General features: G+C 45.1%; 1 protein-coding gene across 3 annotated transcripts in view; it reads right to left on the bottom strand.

The window, feature by feature from the left end:
• BOK (BCL2 family apoptosis regulator BOK) overlaps positions 1 to 20818 on the bottom strand; it is a 33389-nt gene extending 12571 nt beyond the window's left edge. Inside the window, exons 1-4 of one of the 3 annotated variants that reach the window (XM_058844151.1) lie at positions 20270 to 20818; positions 7537 to 7987; positions 6347 to 6725; positions 2448 to 2576 (exon numbers count right to left, since the gene is read on the bottom strand). In XM_058844151.1, the coding sequence (XP_058700134.1) occupies positions 2448 to 2576; positions 6347 to 6569 (352 nt within the window). In that variant the 5' untranslated portion in view covers positions 6570 to 6725; positions 7537 to 7987; positions 20270 to 20818. Of the gene's footprint in view, positions 1 to 2447; positions 2577 to 2679; positions 4815 to 6346; positions 6726 to 7536; positions 7988 to 20269 lie in introns of those variants that run through there. The other 2 variants (XM_058844148.1, XM_058844149.1) reach the window with 2 other exon arrangements.
• Positions 20819 to 20870: the final 52 nt, after the last annotated feature.

The raw sequence follows: 20870 nt of genomic DNA, 5'->3' as shown, positions 1-20870 counted from the left end.
CTCCAGCAAAAAAAAGTGTCAAAATCCCCTGCTTCCTTGCTGGAAAGGCATTGTAAGTAACTAGTGGGGCTCCCCAAGCTGTCTACGCACTGTAGTGTCAGACTGTAGCTGTTTTCTTAATAAATTTGGTAACTGGCATGAAAACTAAGATTGAACTTGAGTGTCTGGTTTCCTTTGCTCAATAAGAGCCTCTTTCCTCTGAACTATGAAAAAAAAAAAAAAAAGGAATGAATGTCTGGCTGCCATAGCCAACTCCAATTTGCTGGATTTATTGTTAAATGCTGAGTTTTGAGACTGCAGTGAGATCCAGGAATGTTAAAAAACAGCAAGCTCCCATCCCTCTGCCACTCAGCAACCTTCTACCTAGGAGAAATTACAATAACAAGTTGATAAAAGAAATTAAATACACAACTCCCAGGACAGATGAGAAAGAATTAAGAACAGAGAATGGAGAGCTCTGGGAAGGTTTGAATCAGCCTCTGTGCAACCAGCCCACTACCAGGCATTTCTGCAGCAGGGTGGCTCTGGAGGAGGGGCAGCACTGTCAACAGAGTCCAAAGTCTCCAGCATTGTCAGCCTCAGAGGGCTGAGTCCAGATTTTATTCCTAATACGCTGAAAACCCAGGTTTAGAACTACGGCATATGATTTCTACTTTAATTTTAAACCACACACACAATTGGCTCCTGAGCTGAGAAGTTGAAGAACAACAAAAAAATGCAGTTCTCCGTGAATTTGTCAATATACACTGAGAGCAGAATTCCCAGGAGGGAGCAGGCTTTCTCCCCAGCATCATGGTTATGCAGCATCACAGCACACACAGTCTGCTCCACCTGCAGCATTCCTGGCTTAGCTCTGTGTGTCACTTCAGTTCTGGAGGTGGACCAATCCCAATGCAGTCACCTGTAGTCATCTAAGATCCCCTACTCACCTGCAATGTGAACTGCACCTGAGCCTGCCAACCTGACCGTTTTTTTCCTGTAAGCCTTGACACCAGTACAGTTCAGCACTAAGTGACAAGACAGGGCACCTTCCCTTTCTACACAGCCACGCTGAGACATTCCTGCCATACTTTCCCAGCTCTTGCTTTCTGAGCTCACAGACCCTCCAAAGCCAGCCCAGTGCAAAGGCAAGCTGTGACCCAGCATGCTCTGAAAGGCTGTTGAGGGCTGCTGTACCAGCCACACAGTCCAGTTCCATCCATTTCCAATGACACGGCATCAATTTCCCTAGCCCAGGGAATAAAATCTGCCCTGCTCGAACTGCCAGAAGCCCTGCTTGGGCAGTCCCTCTCAGAGATCTATTTTGCCATCTGTTATGATTCTAGGGAGTATCTGCGCTCTCCACCACAGCTCTTCAGACCTTCTGCATGTCAGGGCTTCTCCAGAGTGTCAGTGGTTCCAGATAAAGAAGCACAGTTGATTGTGAGGATGAAAAGGTTTTGAGTGAGGTAGCCTATTTGAAAGTACAACTGAAACCTGGACTTCCATCCTGTAGCAACTATTGCCAAAGTGACAAGAGTCCCTGTATCCTGTGACACTTCCCATCCTATTGTCACTATTTCCAGTGGTTTCATGTTGCTATGCTGCCAGCAAGTTTCTTTCTTTGTTGTTTTCATTTTTCCTTTTTTTGTTTTGTTTCCAATCTTTAACATCTACTGTCCCTTCCACAACACAACAAGACATTGCAGAAAACCTATAACCGTGTCAGAACCTGCAATCCCTCTAGAAGGTTTCTCTTCCCTCAATTCCCACAGGCTGCTTTTCCAGTTGTGGGCAGGGATTGTTTCCAGGAAAAGCTGAACGCAGCACAGGATATATTTTTGCTTTTGACCATTATTTCTGGAACCAGTCTAACAGCAGCAGCAGAATACTCACATCTAAGCAGGGAGAAAGCTCAAAGCACCTGCTCATTTGGAACAGCCTTAAGGACCAAGACTCCCACACCATGAGAAAGGAGAAAGCAGCAGGTCCCATTGCAATTCTGGGTGTTGCTGTGGGAAAGGAAGCCAGGAGGAGAGGAGCTCTCTTGTGATGAGTTGATCCTGGCTCCCAGCATCTGCAGCATGAGCTGGAACAAGGGAGGCTCCCAAGCAATGAATCTTCTACAGCTGCCAACGGTGAGCAAAGAAGCTTGGAATGAGTGACCTCCCTATGCAATGAGGTAACAACCACCTTGTAATGAGGAAGGGCAGGAGGTGCCTTCTAGAATGAGATAGAACCTACTGAGAGGATATTACAACCCAGGACATTTTCCTGTCACAAGCCAGCAGAGAGGAGTTCTCATTAAATCATTAAAGAAGGGCACATTGCCAAACTGCCCACAGCCCTTTCAGAAAGCAAGGCCCCACCTTGCAGGCTATCCCAGAAAGATGCCTTCTCCAAGAGAGGTGGCTCCATCCTGTTCCTTTCCACCCAGCCCTGTTTGTGTATCTGTCTGAGCACCGTACCTGCAGTGAAAATCTGTGCAGCCACTGCCAGGAAGGCGTCTGACACCACAGTCTCTGAGTGCAGCGAGATGTTCAGCTGGCGGGCGATATTCCGGTAGACATTGGGGCGAATGTACTCCAGCTCATCCCCTGCAAATGAACAGCCAAGAGTCAGCATGCACAGCAGCAAGCCCTGCTCTCATCATGGAGGAATTACAGCTGGGGTTACTCCAGGGATGAACCCCAGCTCCACCTGAGTTTAGGCAGGCAGCAGAGTGCTTAGGCTCGCTTAGATGCAATTCCCCACCACCTGTACCCTGGGACTCCCAAAGGGAGCAGAGGCAGGCAGTGGTCCTGTACCAGTGGTTTGGCTGCAGTAATCCCTGACATAAATGCTGTTCCCAGGCTTGCTGCCTGCCTTTCCTCCAACACAGGAGACAGGCCTCAGATAAGCAAAGCCTTGTCATTTTATTTCACAAGTGAGAAGGAGGCATGTACATCCATGTAAGCTTTTGAGAGATACGCCCTTCCTCAGCACCCCATCAGGCTTGTACAAAAATGCCTAAAGTGCAAGAGAGCAACTCAAGAATGCTGAAGGCTGATGAAAGCCAAGGATCCACCCAGAGCTGCACAACATTAATTAAACAAAGAGACTCTCAGCTATTTTATGCTCAGACAGGCACTTGAGAGTCAATCTGGAGTTCTTTCTCTCCTCCAAATGGTTAAAGAGATGTTTATTTGCATGGCTGACTGCTCAGAAGCAAGGTATCTGACACACACAGACATGTGCTTTCACCTCCAGAGCGCTTTCTGCCCAGCTGGGAAATGGCAGGAGGTGTTAGGCCAAAAAGACCAAGACAAAAATACCAAGGACAAGAAGAAAACCTCCTCCTAAATGACTGAGCTATGGAGCTTGGGAAACAACAGCAAAGCTTTTCCCTTGTAGCAAAACAAACCATTTTTTGAGTAGTAGAATTAACAAAGCCCGTATTAATAAAGCTTCCAAGGGATTTCTCTCTGTAGATGTTCATAGATATTAAATGAAGGTTGCACAGCTGCTGTAGGAACATGACACAATGCAAACACTGCATGGGACCAAGGTCCTTTGTGCATGGAGAGCCCTTTTTGGCTTAGATTTAGGACACACTGTGCTGTTCTCCTGCACAAGGGTGTTCTGGGAAGAGTTATCCCAAGAGCTTCATACCCCATTGCAAGACTCAGGTGACTTGGCCCAGCCAGAGGGAAACTGATCTTCCTCAAAATTTCATTTATATGAGAGGTAAAAAGGAAGATGTCACTGCAATCAGGATTTTGTTACAGAGCCATTAGATACTGATCCTTAATTCATTTATCTGGCACTCAGCACAGGCAAAACCCAGCTCTACAGAATTCCACAGCTGAGCTCTCCCAGCCCTTTCTGAGTGTGGGATTGTCCCTGTTTGACAGCAAGAGGAAATCTGCCAACACATGGTCAGCCCTGATAAGAGGAAACCTTCCTTGGACTACTCAACAGCCGTTCTCTCCTCACAGGCAGCACACAGGCTTCCTGGTAAATGTAAGGAAATGGGGATAGCCCTGGTTAGCTGAGAGGGAGGCAGAGGAGGCTGTGATCAGCACTTGGTAGCCTGCCACTGATACATCTTCTAACAAGCAGTGCCTGGAGGCCCCAGATGAGATCAGAGTTTGGTTGGAGGCACATATGCCCTGTTCTGCAGCAAGACACAGGGCAGGCAGGAGCATCCAGGGAAGGAAAGCACAGGAAAGCATTCCCATGCTTGGAGAGCCTCCCAGCCCAGCAGCCCCATTGGTGCTGGTCTCCAGTGTCCTTGTTCTGATGCCCAACTTTGCAACATTTAGAGCAATTTGGGGGCTTCTCCTCCTTCCTGATTATATAGGAATTAACAGGGCAGCAGTGACAGTTTCCATGTGCAGCAGCTCATTGCAGTGGTCAACGGGTACCTCCCTGGGCCTTGGCCAGAGGAAATACAAGTTCAGATAAACCAGGCCTATGACAGACACAGCAGGCTGGTCTGGGGAGCCTCATTTGGCTATACCATTAGGTTTTACCATGTCTGACTCATTAATTGCCCTAATTAGCTGCTAAGCCTTACTGAGCTGATGGAGTCTCCCTCCCTTATGATCTCCAACAGCATTGCCTGTGCCCAGGGCTTCTGCTGGCCCACCAGGCAGTTCATCAGAATCTCTGTGTGCAAGTGGGCTAGGAAATACTTCAACTTCCCATCTCCACAGGCTTCTCAGCATTATCATGAAGGAAAAAACTGGTCTTGCTTGTTGCACTGCTTAGGAAGTGGCTAAGGATTACCATTCTTGGCAGGTGGCTGGATGGCAGCTGGCCTTGTGCTAGTTAGAGCAGCAAAGAGGAAAAGAAAGGGATGGGCCATGTGACAAGTGGAGTTTCTAAAGAAATAGGACAGAAACTGTTCTTCGTCTTAATGAGGAGGACTGCTCACCTTTCTGGTTGCATGGGTACCACATGGTGCTCTCCAGATTTGCTCAGAGAAGGCACCAGGTTCCTGGGACTTTCAGCCAAATCTTTCCATCTGGACAATTCAGGAGACGCCTTCAGATCCAGTGCGCCACCTGCTTGCCCTTTAACATGTTCCTGGCCACCCACAGAAGATTGGGTTGAAAGCACAAAAATCTCAACCCCCAACGCAGGCGGAGAAGAAAGGAAGTACAAATAGACAGTGAGATTGACAGAAGAACAAAAAAAAAAAAAAATCCCCCAAAGACCAAACAACCACTGGAAACAAAAGCAGAAGTAAAATCAGCATAGAAAAGTGATAAAGAATTATGATTTTTTTAAAAATCAGTTAAAAGAAACACAGCTATGCCTTAAAAAGAAACTTGGGATAATATCAAACTGGTAGACAGGGGAGAAAGTGGGGACATGAGCCCTGGTCCTGACTTTGTTAGGCCTAGCTAATGCTTACTTCAGCAGACCTGTTTGAACTCTGATGCAATTAAATCAGGTGCAAATGCTGGTGGTAGCTTCCAACCAGATGTGAACAAATATACCACCCTGCAGGCAAAGAGGGATGTTGGAAGCAGCTTCCAAGAATAAAGTTGTTGGGTTCCCAAATGACAAACAGCCAGACTTGAGCACACAGGATGCTACACAACCCAAAACAAAACATTTAGAGGGTGCTCCTGGTACAAGCTCTAAAGAATATCTTCATGTCACAGCCTCCAGGCAGGACCTTCAAACTGCTGTCCCTGAAGCCCCCATAGTTGCTGTGCTGTGGGTGGCACCGAATGGCAGTGTATGCCACACAACATCAACCAACTCCTTCTTGCTCCAGCAAAAAGCAAGAAAACTCAGGTCTTGCTGAATGACTAAGGTAGACAAAATTAAACATACTGTCATTAAAAAGCAGTTTTTAGAAAATCTCCAACAACACATTTTCTAAGCAGCTACTCCAAATTAAAGCTGGGTGAGCTACTGCTGAAGCCCAAGTCCAGTGGTAGCAGTGCCCTAGAAGATGCCAGATGCATTGTGGCAATCAAGGCACTCACTCAGGAGAAAACACTGCAAGACTGGTTAAAATGCCCAGCTGAGAAAGACTGCTCTAAGAACTGTGAGAATTGTTACACAGCTGGAGACCTGTGCACACAGAATCAGTTACTGCTGGGCTTTCTTAGACTGCTTTGTGATTTTGAGCTGTTGCAAGTCCTCAATAAAAGGCAACTTTGCAGAAACCCTGTGCTGAGCAGTACTCCAAGAGACTGAGGAAACTCAAGCAAAGGAGGAGTTTAGGGAAGATCACAAAAACCAAAACTAAATGCCAAAAGCAAAGAAAAACCTCTGTATCATCATATGAAAAGCCTCTTCCAGAAGCCTTAGTCTGGTCTGAATCGCTCCATGCAATGTGAGCTCCCCCCATCCCAGCAGGACTCACCAAGTCGTAGCAGTATGGTGGACACCTCGGCCAGCTTACCCCCAGGCACTGGGGCATTGTACTCGGGTTTGCTCCAGCTGACACCTGCCTGAATCAGCCTTGAGTTTATGTAGTCTCTGCAGAGAGCCTTGGCTTGGGACACAAGCTCTTTGTCAGTGGGAGACCTGTCAAAAACCTCCATCACCTCTGCAGCAAAGACTGAGGAACGACGTAGCACCTCCATCTTCAGCTGCTGAACCCACAGCTCTGCATGTGCTGACTGCAGGGCTGAGCCAAAGTCTTCAATGAGAATCTGCAGGAGTTGCCTAGTAATCCTCTGCCCTCGAGGTCTGTCAGAGTTCCCAGCAGCTCTTCTCCACAGCCCAGTTTTTCGTTTTAGCTGGTAAATAAAAGCATCTATAAGCCCCCTAGCATTGCAAAGATGTAAATCAGAAGCTCAAAAATACAGTTATGCTGAAGTCAGTGGTATCACATTTGGAAAATATTTGTCTCAGTCCATCTTACAGACAGGGGGCAAAGTCTTGCATCTTTCAGCCACTGACTATCCCTGGCAGCATGGTCCACAGAAGGGCTGCTGTTTGGAACTCTCAAGGTGTTCCCTCTTTTCCCATTCAGATGTGGCAGCTCTAAAATTACCCATCAGAGAGACTAGACAGCCAGAGTATGGAAACACTTCATAGAATGTGCAGACGATCTCAGCTTGTTTCAATTAAACTGGAAAAAAAAATTTAAAAAAGAACCCCAAATACAAGTATGCAAGTTACAGTAACCTCAACCAGATGTCAACAGAGAACAAGGGTATGGGAGCATTTGAAATATCTTGATGGTGACAGTTTTCTGAGATATATTCTCAGGTTTTGGTTGTGCCACGCTTTTTCCCCAAAGCAATGTGCATATTACCACTTGAAAACCTCTAGCAATAGTAGAGAAAGCAAAATAGAAAAAATTTTTGGAAAAGTTTAAGTTGTGAATGCCTAAAGGGAAATGTCAAAATTTCTTCAGAAGCACCTGAATTCATCTGCTGATTTGAGATTTTAACCCAGTGCCGCTTTTGAAGTCAGAGTCAGACCAGTCTATTCAGATGTTAATAAATGCATTTTTCAGCCTGCAGTTTCAGACACCTTACAATGACGATTTTCAAACAAAATACAGCCAGTTATTTCAGTTTGCCCAAGGAAAAATATATTTACCTCTCATGTTGCACTTTTTCCCCCTCAGTGATTTCTTTTTGGGTTTGGTTTCATGTTTCTTTAGAAGATCTGCATCACTGGACACATGGTTTAGGATTCATAGGTAACAGTCACACTTCTCTGGAGAGCACCAGCCTGCTCTACTCTGCTTCCTTCCCCGTCTCTGTCAGCCTCACATGCCGGCTGCGCTCCACCGGGATCCTTGGGGTTTGCTCTCCTGCTTTTAAGGGACCCAGGCGCAGAGGAAAGCTTCTGGCTTTAGCCTTGTAAGGAAGATGAAATAACCGGGAGGTGGGGTTGCTATACCCAAAGAGAGACGCTTTCTCCTCCCCTTTCTTCTCTCTTAAGGAGGCTCTCTGTTGTTCTTCGCTGGGCTTCGCTCAAGGACTCCATGGTGAGGGCAGGAGCATCATTTCGGGACCAGGGTACCACACGTGCAGTGATAAATGCACTGCTGAAACAGGAATAATTCCTGCTGGATTTCCAGAGAGGCTTTTGCAGAGTTGATGTTGGCTTTTCTTTTTCATACTGTAGCCAAGTAGGGGAATTATACACTGTCATATTCAGCCATGGGTTAATCCTACCAATTCAATCACCTCCATCATGTCCGTGCCCATGCAGGGGGTTGGAAATAGATTATTTGTAAGGTCCCTTTCAACCCAAACCGATCTGTGATTATGTGATGATTTTATGATTAACACAGAGAGCCACAGCTCAGGGCTAAGGCAACTCTCCCCGAACTACGAGTAGTCTGGTTAAAAAAAATGAAGTGGCTTTGTCGATAGGAAATAGTTTATCCAGAGTGAAGTGTATTGCAGGAACTTGCCCACTTTATCTCAATGTATTATGAAAAACATTTCAATGAGTTCAAATATATTTATAAATTAATTTCAACATCAACTTCTTGTTGCAACATTATCATACTGATGCCACAATGTTCAGCTTTCTTCCATGTGCATGTATTATACCATTTCATCTCAATAAACCACATACAAATGTTGGCTTTCTGTGTTAAGATTTGAAACAAAAGAAGTTTTAATAATAGAAGTTTCCTGCAGCCAAGAAATTCTATCAGACCAAACAAAAATTCTCCCCAATAGTAGTTTGTATATTAGCAGCTGGGTATTTGGTACGTTTGAAACACAAACTTTCTGAAAGGAGGTCAGTTGTCATCTTGTTGCCTTCAAGAAAAGACAAACAAGTACACCTCTCCAAGGCATTGAGCACATAAATCCCTCCAGTACAACATGTACCAATGCTGGTCTCCAAATCGAGGGATAAAAAGGAATAAATGAACAGCATGAAAAAAACTCTTATTATGTGACAGATTGAACATCCTGGCCAGCATCCAGCACACAGCTCAAGCACAGATTAACACAAAGCATGTTGGCTGCCATTAACTGGATTGCTGGAGTCTGCTTTGATGTCTTGGAAAAGGGCTGAAGTACCTCATATCCTTCAGCAACAGATCTTTTTTTTCTGAGCTGGGTTTTTCAGGGAAAGGACTAAGGGTTAAGGAGAGATACATGCATACAGTGATATCAGCTGGGACCCCAGCTCAGCTCAGTGTGAACAGGGTAAGATGGCAAGAGTGACTGTGCATCCCCAGCACCAGATGTGTTTGCTCCAAAATTCTGTCAGAAATTTCTTTTTATCCACTAGCCTTACTAAAATTTAAATATAGACAAAGGTCTGTCCCACAGAAGCTGTAATCAAGACTCCAGAGATTCTGTGCTACTGCCTACCCTTAACCCACCTATTCCCTGCAGAGTGCACCTGATAGTGTCTTGGAAAATCATATTTTTGCCTTTGCCACCTTGATGGCTGAAAAAGCATTAAAAATTATGCCTTAGCTTCCTGCAGCAGCTGACAGCTTGACACAGGGGCCCTATCTAAACTATTCCTGTTCAGTAGGGCTATGAAATGAAGAGGAATGCTTAAATAATTGCTTAACTAATGATATTTTTTCCCAGAAATCTGGCAAATATGCAAGTGCCACAGTGCTTCCCAGCTCCCCATGAATGCCAATCTCATCCCACATGTGTTCCCTGCCCAACTGTCACAGCATGCAGCACCCCCTCAACTTCCACCCTGCAGCAAAGACACAAAAACTAGAAGCATGAGGGGGTTGTGCATAAAAAACCAACCTTTGTATTACAAAACCCCCACACAATAGTGCGTGGTATTCTACCTGTATTATTTACATATTTGTACTAAAAATGCAGTTTCACATTGATTGATGCCTCTATAAGTAAAAGCAGATGAAACCACAGCATACAGTGCTCAGGTGACCAGAAAAGAAGAGAGTGTTACAATCCAAGATGCTGTCAGTGTAATCAGAGCCCTTTTTTCCACTGAATGTTTAAGCTTAGGAACTTGATCTGTAATGGGAAAACCCCTGTGGTAAAGCAATGACAGTGCAAAATCAGTTTTTATCACCCCAAAACACTGTTTCCAGTTCCTGGCATGACAGTGTTCTGGCTGCAACAGGCTCCATACCACAGCTCCTGTCTCAGGTGGGGTGACCAAAACAGCTTGGAGCACTCTTCTAGCAAAACCAGGGGACCACAAAGATATATTTTATACACATGTCAAGTAGGAACAAACCTTGGAGAAGCCACATCAGCAAGAACAAGAGATAGTTTAATTGTGAACAGGTTCTGCTCAATATTAAACAGTTTGACTGCTAAAGGAAGTCTCTGGGAAGGCCTTTCAGCAGCTATAGTTGAAGCAAAACAGCCAGTGAATTGTGAGCACACTGCAGAGGGTCTGCACGACACAGATGCCTGCAAGATCATGAGAACAGACCCAAAGGCCAAGGAGGTCATTCAATACTATGATCCCACAGCCTGGCTCTGACAGGAGGTATGGTTGTGTCTCATCTTGCAGAGCCTATCCCAGCCACTTCACACAGCCTACAATTCCAGCAGAAGCTACACACAGAGATCCCACATTATAAGAACTAGAACTTTGAGAAGCAGACAGCTGCCAAAACTTCCAGTTAATCTTCAGAGAGTCTGGGAACCAAACCTGCCAGCTTCCTCTAAGAAGTGTCCCTTCAGAGACAAGATGCTCTGGAAAAACTCTATAGCCAGACCAACTCCTTCTACCAAACCAAGCCTGAACCACCTTCTGCATTGTATCTCTCACTATTAATGTACAATCTCATTTGATTTTTGCAGCAATACTTCGAGTCTGTGTTTGTGAAGTTATCACCTCTGCAAACACACTTACAATGCTGGGCTTTGTGCTGCAAAGCTGTATAGGAGGGCAGGAAGGTTGGACAAAACATTCCTTTTTACATAGAAATATTTTGCCAGCTGCAATAGGAAAACAATACATGGAAGCAGCTTAATTGGACCCAAGTAAACCACTGAGGCTTTTTGAACCTTTTTCTTGTTTCTGAAGGCCTTGATTCAAAGCCTTCTCAAAGCCATGCAATAAATTCAATCACTTGCTTTATGGGATCACCTTGGAGTGTCACAGTTAACTTATTTTCCACAGCCTTTAGACAATTCTCCTTCATGAGGATAGAAGTCTAATGAATTAAATGAATCAAGTTTAACAACCAATCCATTACTTTGGTTTCTGATGTATATTAGCACTGATACCCAGTGGTTTCATCTCTTAACCCACTGCCATGCCCACTGTCACTGTAGACACAACTTTTCTGTTATCCATACATTTCTAAAGATATGGTGCACTCCAGAACTGGTGTACAAACTGGGTTAAGGGGAAACTGTAGCAGAAGTTTAATGTTAGCTTCAGAGTTGAATCATAGAATATCTCTACCTATATTCCTGAATCTTATTCTGCTAATGTTGTTTGAGTTTAACCAACTGCTGCTGCTCAGATAGAAGTCAATCAGCTGCTCACTGAAAGACAGCAGCTTCTAGCTACATCTAGGACTTTGATGAGGCTGCATCATCTGCTTCAGAACCTACTTCAGTAAATATAACTGCTTTGCTTGTCTCCTATCTCCTAATTTGCTTCAAAGTGACACATTTTACTGAGTGGATCAATCATCTCATAGCCAAGAAGGCAGCAGACACAAAGAAATAAAAAGTTTTAGGCTATTCAACAGCTATAGCTTTGTTTTGAAACCCAAATATTTGCCACCAAAAGGGAGAAAGCAGAAAAAACCTAATGAGGTCACTGTCCCCAAGAGATCAGAGTTCTCCTCCCTTTCAAGCTCCAATCAACAAAGGCAGAGGGTAAACTTTTGTCTCATACAAGCAGTTGACCACCAAGGTTTGGGAATCAGTTCACATTCACACATGGGATACATACACATGGACAGGTAAAGACATGGACAGGCAGGTGCTTCTGCCTGCAGTGATCCTGAAATCAGAGAGCCTGAAGTGGGTACAGGCACTTGTGCATTGGTTCAACAGCATTTATGAGCCCTGACACATTTATCTGGACCGGCAAGACGTGTGCTGGCACACAGACGTGTCCTACATAGGCAAAGGGATTGCTGGATCTGATAACACTGGGCAGGACTCTACCCTGTACACATCTTCATGCCCTAAACATCCTCCAAGGGATTTAGACTCAAGTTTTGCATATTCAGAATGTAACCCTACTTGTAATTAAGCTCTTGGTGACTTTTGGAAAGTCTCTTCAGGCTCTTCAGTCTTAGCCTCTTCTGCTGGGCAGGGCAGCAGCTATAGCCTTAAAAACCCTGTCTTTTCAAGGTCTGAGACAAGGAAGTAAGACTGATGTCTCAAGTCTGCACAGATCAAATTCAGAATGCATGGTTGCTTCATACCCAGCATTATACCTTGCATAACCTCCATTAGGATGCAGTTCCACTCTGAGTGCAGCAAAACATTTTTAAACACTTGATGTACCTCTAGACTTTGTGGAACTCCACATTGGCAAAAGTTTTCTTCAAGGCTGCACTGGTTAACAAGAGTGACCCCTCTTACTCTGTGGAACAGTATAGGGCTGTTTTCCACAGCAGCAGGGTCAGCTACAGCAACCTTCATGTCCAGCTGTTCATACCAGCTCCTAAATCATCCTTCCAAATTGCACTGCAATAATTTAGGGATTGCTGGCACTGTGGACTGGTTCAGGGAGCTGGTTGGTTATTTTTCATCTGGATGTGATAAACCTTGCATTCAGAGCACATCTGCAGAGATGCATTAGTACAAGCAATGTAGTTACAAGCAAAAGGAAATCAATTCAACTTTTCCATCAAGAAAAATGCCCAGAAAGTAATCACACTAGTGTTGATTGTCCACCTAAAAAAGCAGCTGTGGTGATCTGGAGCTTTCTAGTCCACTGCAGAAGACAGAGAAATGCTAAGAAAAGATCACAGATCCTCCTGTGAGCTCAGCATGTCTGCGTTTTCCTGCATTTATGACAGCTTTTGTGGCTTCTGATGGAAGAGACCTTAACCAGAAGGAGAGGGAAGGAAAAAGGAAAAAAAAAAAAGAGATGGCAACATTTTGTTACCTGACATTAAGGTATCCAAATCTGGCACTTAAAATAGCTGAGACAAAAGCAATTCCCTCCTTCAGGCTGAAACATGAGCTTGATCAAGCAGGTGTACAAAGCAGGGTTAACTTGCATTTATTGACCACAAATTCATTGTCTCCCTTACTTCACTGCACTTTGGGCTGGAGTGTTTCCACGACTCTGGAAGGCAGTTGGGTGCAGCAGCTGCTCTAAGTGTTTGGGATCAGGTGATCCACATGCCCACCCATGCTCAGGGGAGAAGGAAAACCTCACCACTGTCAGGCTCCCTACTGCATTCTGGTTGGAAAAGAACTGCTACAGGTCTTGGACCATCAGTTCAGCAAGAGCTAGGAAGCTCTTGGTGCTATTATTCTTTCCCAGCCTGCACATCTCCAGTGTGTCACTTTGCACTGGCATGACAACAGCAAACATCTGGCCAGATGTTAAAAAAGTATTGCCAAAGGTGCTCAGGGTGGACCCACTTTAGTCAAAGTGATTCAAATCAATCTTAATCGTATTTAGGAATCAGCAAGCAGGAAATGTTGGTTTGAAGCCACTAATTTTATCTGTTTCTAAGAGAAGGCAAGTCAGACTCACCTGTTTACTGGTATCTGAACACAGCTCTTTGCTATGGTTCCTCTCTCAGCAAAAAAAAGGAGAAAAGTGATGTGTATTTATAATTTTACAGCTGATATTGATCAGAAATCTGAATGTGTCCAGGGTGTTTTCTACTTATGCTATTTTAACTTCCTGTTGCTAGTATATGCACCCTTGAACAATAACAAAAATGCAATTTAAAATGCAAGGAAAATAGAAATAAAATTATATCTTTAAGTGCTAAATTAAACTACCAAACATGAAGTCAGAAAGGGTTTCTGCATTTTGGAATGCAGAAAAGCACTCAAGACCAAAAACAACTGTAAGACAACTGTTCTTATACAGGTACTGAACTGAGTCAACTGTTGAAATGAATAAGCAGCTGGAGACCAAAAGCCTGTTCTGAGGACAAATTCAAGACTTCTGAGATGTTGCAAGCTCAGAGAAGTCTTTCTTACCGAGCTAATCCAGTTTGTCCTTTCACTATGAGGAGCCAGAGAGGCAGAGGATAAAAAAATCTGCTACATATTAGGCAAGATTAATTACTTTTTACAAAAAGTCTGAACCACCTCACCATAAGCAATGCTGGTTGCTTATATTTTAAAAATCACTCTAATTTTATGCCATGCTTTCCATCACTTCAGAATTTCAGCAAATCCTCATAGTTCTGATATTTATGTTTTACAGCAAAGAAAGGGCTTAAATTGGACTTGATGATTCCAAGTGTCTTTTCCAACCTAAATGATTCTATGAAATATTTACTTACCTACATAAATAAACTGTAAGTGAAAATTTGCACTAAACAATCCCTTTTGCATTCCACAAATTGCCTGAACTGGCAAAGAGTGCAGTGTCCCACAGGTGATTTGGGGGAGAAACCAGCAATACTCTAGACAGGTTAAATCTGAAGTCTCTCAGCAGCAAGGAAGAGGTTAATAAGTAAAATAGAATTAGGGGAAGTGTTTTCAAAGAATGACGCAGAAACTCATAAAACAACAATTCTGGGGAAGAGAGGCATCTCATTCCAATGACTAGCCTCAGCTGAGGTGTGGAGTTATTTCAGTATTTGCAAGTGAAGTGTTAGTGGTTTAAGGGGGAGTCAGTGCTGTTCAGCATCACTACATGTGGCAAAAACAGTGAGAAATAACACACAATCAAATCCCACATTTAAGAACTGCTGCATTGGGTAGGAGCAAGCTATGAGAGAAACACTCCCAGTTGGCTTTTCACTGCCACCAAGACCCTAGAAGCAGACAAACATATCTCCTCTGTGAGGAAGACAAGCAGCCGCTGAGCTGTCTTGTACATTTCCTGCCATCTGTTTGCTGTTCAAGGTATGGTGGTGCCCCCAGTAGAAGCCTCAAAGTAGGGTGAATGTATAGCATGAGTAATTTAATAGACAATCTTGATATAGGAGAAGTAGATGCTGGTCATCCTGAGTTATCAGTGCAAAAACAGCTTCATGCAGCCCTGCACAGAGTCTGCATCTCTCATCAACTCCCATCAATTTCTCATATCCTGGAAACCACAGACCACTTTCTCTGGATAAAAGCCAAGGCAGGATACAATTTCTTGCTGGCATTAACATACACACAGTATTTTGTTAGAAATATAATCTTTGTGACTTCGGTTCTAGAAGAAGCCATGAGTTCATCAGTCTCACACTGCAGTGGCCTGGAGCAATTTACATAAATGATGAGTGAACCTTGCAGAACCTCAGGGGATAGAGCTGTTAATGGTGGCTTTGGCCCAGACAGCAGAGGCCAAGGAAGTGTTCATTAATGAAGTTTGATGCTGGCACTGAGTCCCCCAACACAAAGAGGCATTAAAAGAGCAGGTAGCTTTGCACCTCCCTGCTTTACAAGAAGACAGAAAGAAAGCTCTTCAGAATCCTAATTCAAGCAACTATTAACTCAAGCAGGTAACTGCATCTTCCTGTTTCAAAATGTTTCTGGACAAATCCAGTTGAAGATCTCCCTGCTCTTGAAGAAGGGTTGAACTAGATGATCTTTAAAAGGTCCTATCCAATACTAACTATTCCATGAAATAAAAGAGGAGTCTTTCATTTCTTTCTAGTTTTCCCTTCCACAAGGTACTTTGGGAGTTAATGGGAGCATGGACTCAGTTCAGTTTAGTTCAGTTCTTTCCTCTGAAGTACATGAATATGAATAATTTGTTTTATTTAGTGTTATATTTTAGTTTAATGGCTTGAAAAACATGTTTTGGTAAGAAAAAATGCTGTCAGAAAGGGGAATATCAGCTCTCTAGGTTTCTGTCCATGAAACCTTGCATGCTGAACTCAGACCCAGAGATCAGCACTATACGGGCACTGAGCTACCGTGGTTCTCCACAGACAGTAGAAACCCTGAGTTTCTTTTCCAGGAGTCTCCAAATGGCTCTCACATATTGGTGCTGGCCTCACAAAGTGTCAATTAAGGCAGTGGAAGTACAGAAAGTGCCATGCAATTTTCACAGGAGAAACCTGGAACACAGAGGGGTCAGAGGGGTCAGAAGCACCTTAGAATGAGTTAGGTGATTATTCTGAATTGCAGAGATCTTTGTAAACACACTGTTGTTTTACCAGAATTACAGCTTGTGGAGGCTCCGGAGCCAAAAGCTACCATGGTGTGGAAGGATTTTCCCCCATTTTAAATTAATAGGAAGGGCTTTTCCCATAGTGCTTGCACCTCCATTTTGCTGTACCCCAGTTTATATAACCAGTTAGGTTGTTGGCTGTCCCTCCCCTTTTTACTTTGTATGTCCCTTCCCTAGAAAGTTCTCCCTTCCCTGTTCCCCTGTTGGCCCCAGTTTGGTGCAATCCTACACCCAACGCTACAACAGCTGACTATTCCTGTTGCTAACTGGGACAGGAGTTGAAGAATAGGTGTTTGGCCAATCTGCCCAGGCAATAGGCATGCAATCAAAACAGGCTTATTTTCTTCAGCAGTTTTGGGTAGTGCTATCTTTCTCCTTACTTTTAAGGATAACTCAGAGGGGATTCAACCACATTTAGCAGCTCCAGTTTAAAAGCAAGTCTGACCCACTGAAGCACAATGCCTCACTATCAGTTCCAGCAGAGCATTTTTTCCTCTGTTTCAAGGAGCCTTTACAACAATTTTCATAGGTATTACGTGGTACCAGACAGGAGCCACTCCTGAAGTACTCAGTGAGTGCCAGCTCCATCACCCAGATAAAGTACATGCCAGCAAGTATCCCTTAGAGCTCTATTAAACAGGAGTCTCCCCACTGACCTGCATACAGCTTCCAGGACAGCCAGAAGAAGCCAGCAGGAAAACAATAATCACTCCAGAATTACATGAGTCACATCCATTCCTGCCTCTGCACAGCATAGAGGCCTGCAAGAACCCAGAATTCACCTCAATCCTCTTGAACTGCCTGCTACCGCTACCCAGAAACATGACTTGGAAAAACAAGCATTCCATGCTCTCAGCTTGGAGGAACCATCGTTTAATTTAGGAATTAGTCGCTGTGGGAAGCAAGGGGTTGCTGAGCCAACAGGAGTGCCAGCTGCACTCTCAGCTTTACAGCTGCAAGCATCACTCTTGCTCATTCCACTCTGCCAGCAAGATTGAGAGATAAAGGTTCTTTTCTTCGCTCAACACTCAAGACAGCCTTAAGAGCCACACTATCAGCAGAAAATCAGCCCTGTGCAGCCAATATTGCAAGATTTCTGGTGATACAATCTGAAAGCAGGAATGAGACTGATGTAGCTTTAACAGTCTGCTACAGTCTCCATACAAGCGTAGATCTGAAGAGCCGTCATCAGAACCAGTGGATTTCCACAGTATCAGCTCAGACTGATCTTGTAAGGTCATCTTTGAATTCTCCCTGGCTTTCCTAAAATGAACACCATTTAAGGCCTGGAGAAGGATGTTACTTCCAAGACAAAGCAATCACTTTATTATTATCAATAGCTGTCATGCACCCAAATAGAGCAGATAAGCACTGCTGTACTTCAAAATCTTCACCAAAAAGAAAGGTGACTAGGTAGAACATCCCCATTTGAAACTGTCAATGTAGCTTGCAAGCTCAGGCAGAGACTGTTTTGGCATGAGCTTGAGTAGCATCTGCTATACAGAAGCTCAGGGGCCAAGTCCAGACAAAAACTATAAACCAAAGCAAAGAGTAAAACTGCCAGTGAGTCCAGCTCTTGCTTCTTTCTGTACAAGCGCATTCTTTCCTACGGTCTGAAAGCTTCACTTTGCACTGGGCAAAACCATATGCCCTGGGAACATTACAGATTCAAAAAGATCCTCTTGTCAAGAAGATAACTTGCCTTCTGTTCCTGTAGTGGTACTCCTTAACTGCATAATGCAGCAGTAGTGCTCTTCCACATCAGTGCTCTCCCCAGTACCACTCCAGCCACAAACCACTCCAGCCTCTTGGTATCCAAAAGGAGCCAGAAATGACTCCTCTCCAAACAAGCACCACAGCACTAAAAGAGTTGTTCTTGCAGCACATTTTACAGGAAAGTTTGACCCTCATCTGTCCTGCTAGGTAATTCTACCTTTAGGGAGAGCACTCAAAATCCTGCTCTCGGGTTAAGCACTCTGCTCCACAACTGTTTATGCTAGGAAAGTGCTGCCACTTCTCAGGGCTCTCTAGGCTCAAGGTGCCTAAGCTGCTGCTGCAAATAATTGTAGAATCATAGAATGGTTTGGGTTGGAAGGGACCTTAAAAGTCATCTCATTCCAACCCCCTTGCCACGTCCCTTAGTGACTCCAAAGCAAAGGTACCAGACCTAATATCAGCCACCATGTCCCGAGTCACCTGGTGGCTGTACCCATCTCCCTGCACACTTATTGTCACCCTCCATGATCCACTCCACCCTCTGTTATCCTCACTGTGCCTGAATTTTTAATGTGGTACCCAGGGTAGACAGAGGAAGCTGAACCAGACTTGGCCCTGTGAAAAATGATGTTCACTAGCCTGATAAATTTCAAAAGGTTTCATATCAACAAAAAGACAATAGGAGACAAAGATAATAAAGCAAAGGGTTAAAACAGCCAGGTGCTTGGCTCTCTGCCAAGAGCACACCTGGTGCTTTGGAAACACCCTTTATATACCATTCCTGCCACATGGATTCGTGCATATTCAAACTTTTCCAGGAACTGTTCTGCATGGCCACTCCTCAGGTCCACCTTCTTCGAGCACACACATTTGATTTTAATTTCTCTTTTATCATCTTTTTTATTTGGGCTTGGGTTCTTTCTTCTACAGGCAGTGAGAGTTGATAGTGAAGTTGGGTAGCCTGGGCCCCATTCGTCTGTTCACTGGAGGTTATCTCACTTGTCCAGGTAGGACCTAACCCTGACGTCCAAAATTCTTCTTGACCTATGCCTAAATCCTAGCTAATAGCAGGAGAAAAAAGGAAAAAAACATAGCAAAGGCTATTCTAACATTATACATAAAACATTCATCTTAATACTTGCGAAAAGCCAATATCACAATATGCATTTATAACAGCTCCACTCACACAGCAGGAAAGCTGAGAGTCCTAGGACAGAGATCCAGGTACAGGGAGAGCCCACCCTTCTCCCCAGCCTGCTGCTCCCTCCTTTGGAAGGGAGATGTTCGCTTCCAAGGCTGAGCGAACAGCTTTGAGTTCCTGGCTTTGAGCACTGCTTCATGCACCGGCACGAAGGGCTGCATGACCCACGCAGGAAAGGGATGAGCAGTGACAGAGCAGCGGGGATTCGGCAGGAGCAGCGCAGCCGATTGTTGCGAGGGACCGAGTGGGGCTGCCGGGTGCTGCAAGGAGCCGGGGCCGTAAAGCGCTGTTGCCACCTGCTGGCACCAACACAGAGCAAAACCGGGTTGTCTTCCAAAAGCTCTTATCTGCCCCAGAGACATCAGTGTCCCCTGACAGCTACACCAGCCCACATTTGAACGCCTCTGTCTCCTGTGCTCCTGAGCCAGCTTTGGCAATTTCAGACGGAATTGCCATGCTAACCCCACATGACAATCACCCTTATGAAAGACTTACCCTAAGCTGGCTAATTGCTGCTCCTGTGTATGTTCAGAGTTGGCACATTAATTAAGATGCGCTTTTTTTGGTAAGACTTCTGCCTTTTGGCTTCATGTCGACAGTGGCTGAACTAATGACTGTTCATGTGACAATAGGTGTCTGTGAGGCACCATAGACAAATGATCATTAAGTAACATACACAGGAAGTCAGACAGTTCACTCCTTGGTCCTTGCTACAGTGGAACCAGAGCAGAACTTCATCCTCCTTCCTTTCCTGCTTCACATGTAGCTTTGATTTCTCTGTCTGTTCACAATCTCCTGAGTAAAGGTGTCATGCTGGAATAAGGTTATGAGACAAGGTGGTCTGATTTTGTGGGGCTAGAAGGCTGGTCCTGCAGGTATCAACTCAAAGCTACAGCAACCCAAGGATCCTACAGGCAAGAGCTCTGTGAGGTACAGTTGACTTAAATACAAAAACAGGATTTCATACTCTATCTATTTGATGTTTTCATTCAAGTACCTCAAAGTGCTGGTTGATTTGATCAAGGAAACAGAAGGAAGGGAGATACATGGGGAAGGCAATGCAGGAGGGAAGGGTAATGTGGGGGAGCTGCTGGCTGCTGCCCAGCTCCGTCTGTTCATGCAGCGACACTTCCCAGAGCTGCTCCTCTTGCTACAGCTCACCTGTGCTTCAGAGCAGCACCAGCTCACCATTACACGCAGCAGGTTGTGATAAAGGCCTTGTGTGTCAGCGCCAGGGAAATGCTGTGCCTGGTTTGTTCAGTTCAGGGAAGAAATGCAGGACCGGCTGCCTGGGAAGAGGCTGAGAAAATGGTTTTGGTTTTTTTCTTCCTTTGAAAAACGTGAGTCAGCCACTGACATTACAGCACGTGAAGGAAAACCCAAGCCCGCAGATGCAGCGCTGAGAACGAGGCCATGAGGGAGCTTCAGTCTCCTGCCCTCTCCTCCTCCCGCTCTGCCGGCTCCCCCGAGCGCCTGGCGTCCAGCGGTGAGGGCAGGGGCAGGCCCCGGCGGGGCGGAGGCAGCCCCTCACCCTGCAGCGGCCAGGAGAAGAGCTGAGGGCGGGCCTGCCTGGCTTCACGCGGAGGGCTCCCGGGAACAGCCCCGTAAGGGCTGGCGAGAGGAAAGCTCCGTGAGACTCGGCTGGGAGGACAAAAGCGACTGTCCCACCACCTCCTCCCCGGCGGTCGCGGGGCCGCGCTGGGCCGGGCAGCGCCCGCGCCTCAGGACTCCCCGCCCCAGCCGCCCCCGCGCTCCCGCCCCG

Source organism: Poecile atricapillus, chromosome 8, assembly GCF_030490865.1.
Source record: "Poecile atricapillus isolate bPoeAtr1 chromosome 8, bPoeAtr1.hap1, whole genome shotgun sequence".
NCBI classification, from domain to species: domain Eukaryota; kingdom Metazoa; phylum Chordata; class Aves; order Passeriformes; family Paridae; genus Poecile; species Poecile atricapillus.
Note: the sequence above shows the minus strand (reverse complement) of the source record. Positions and strands in the feature narration are given on the sequence as shown.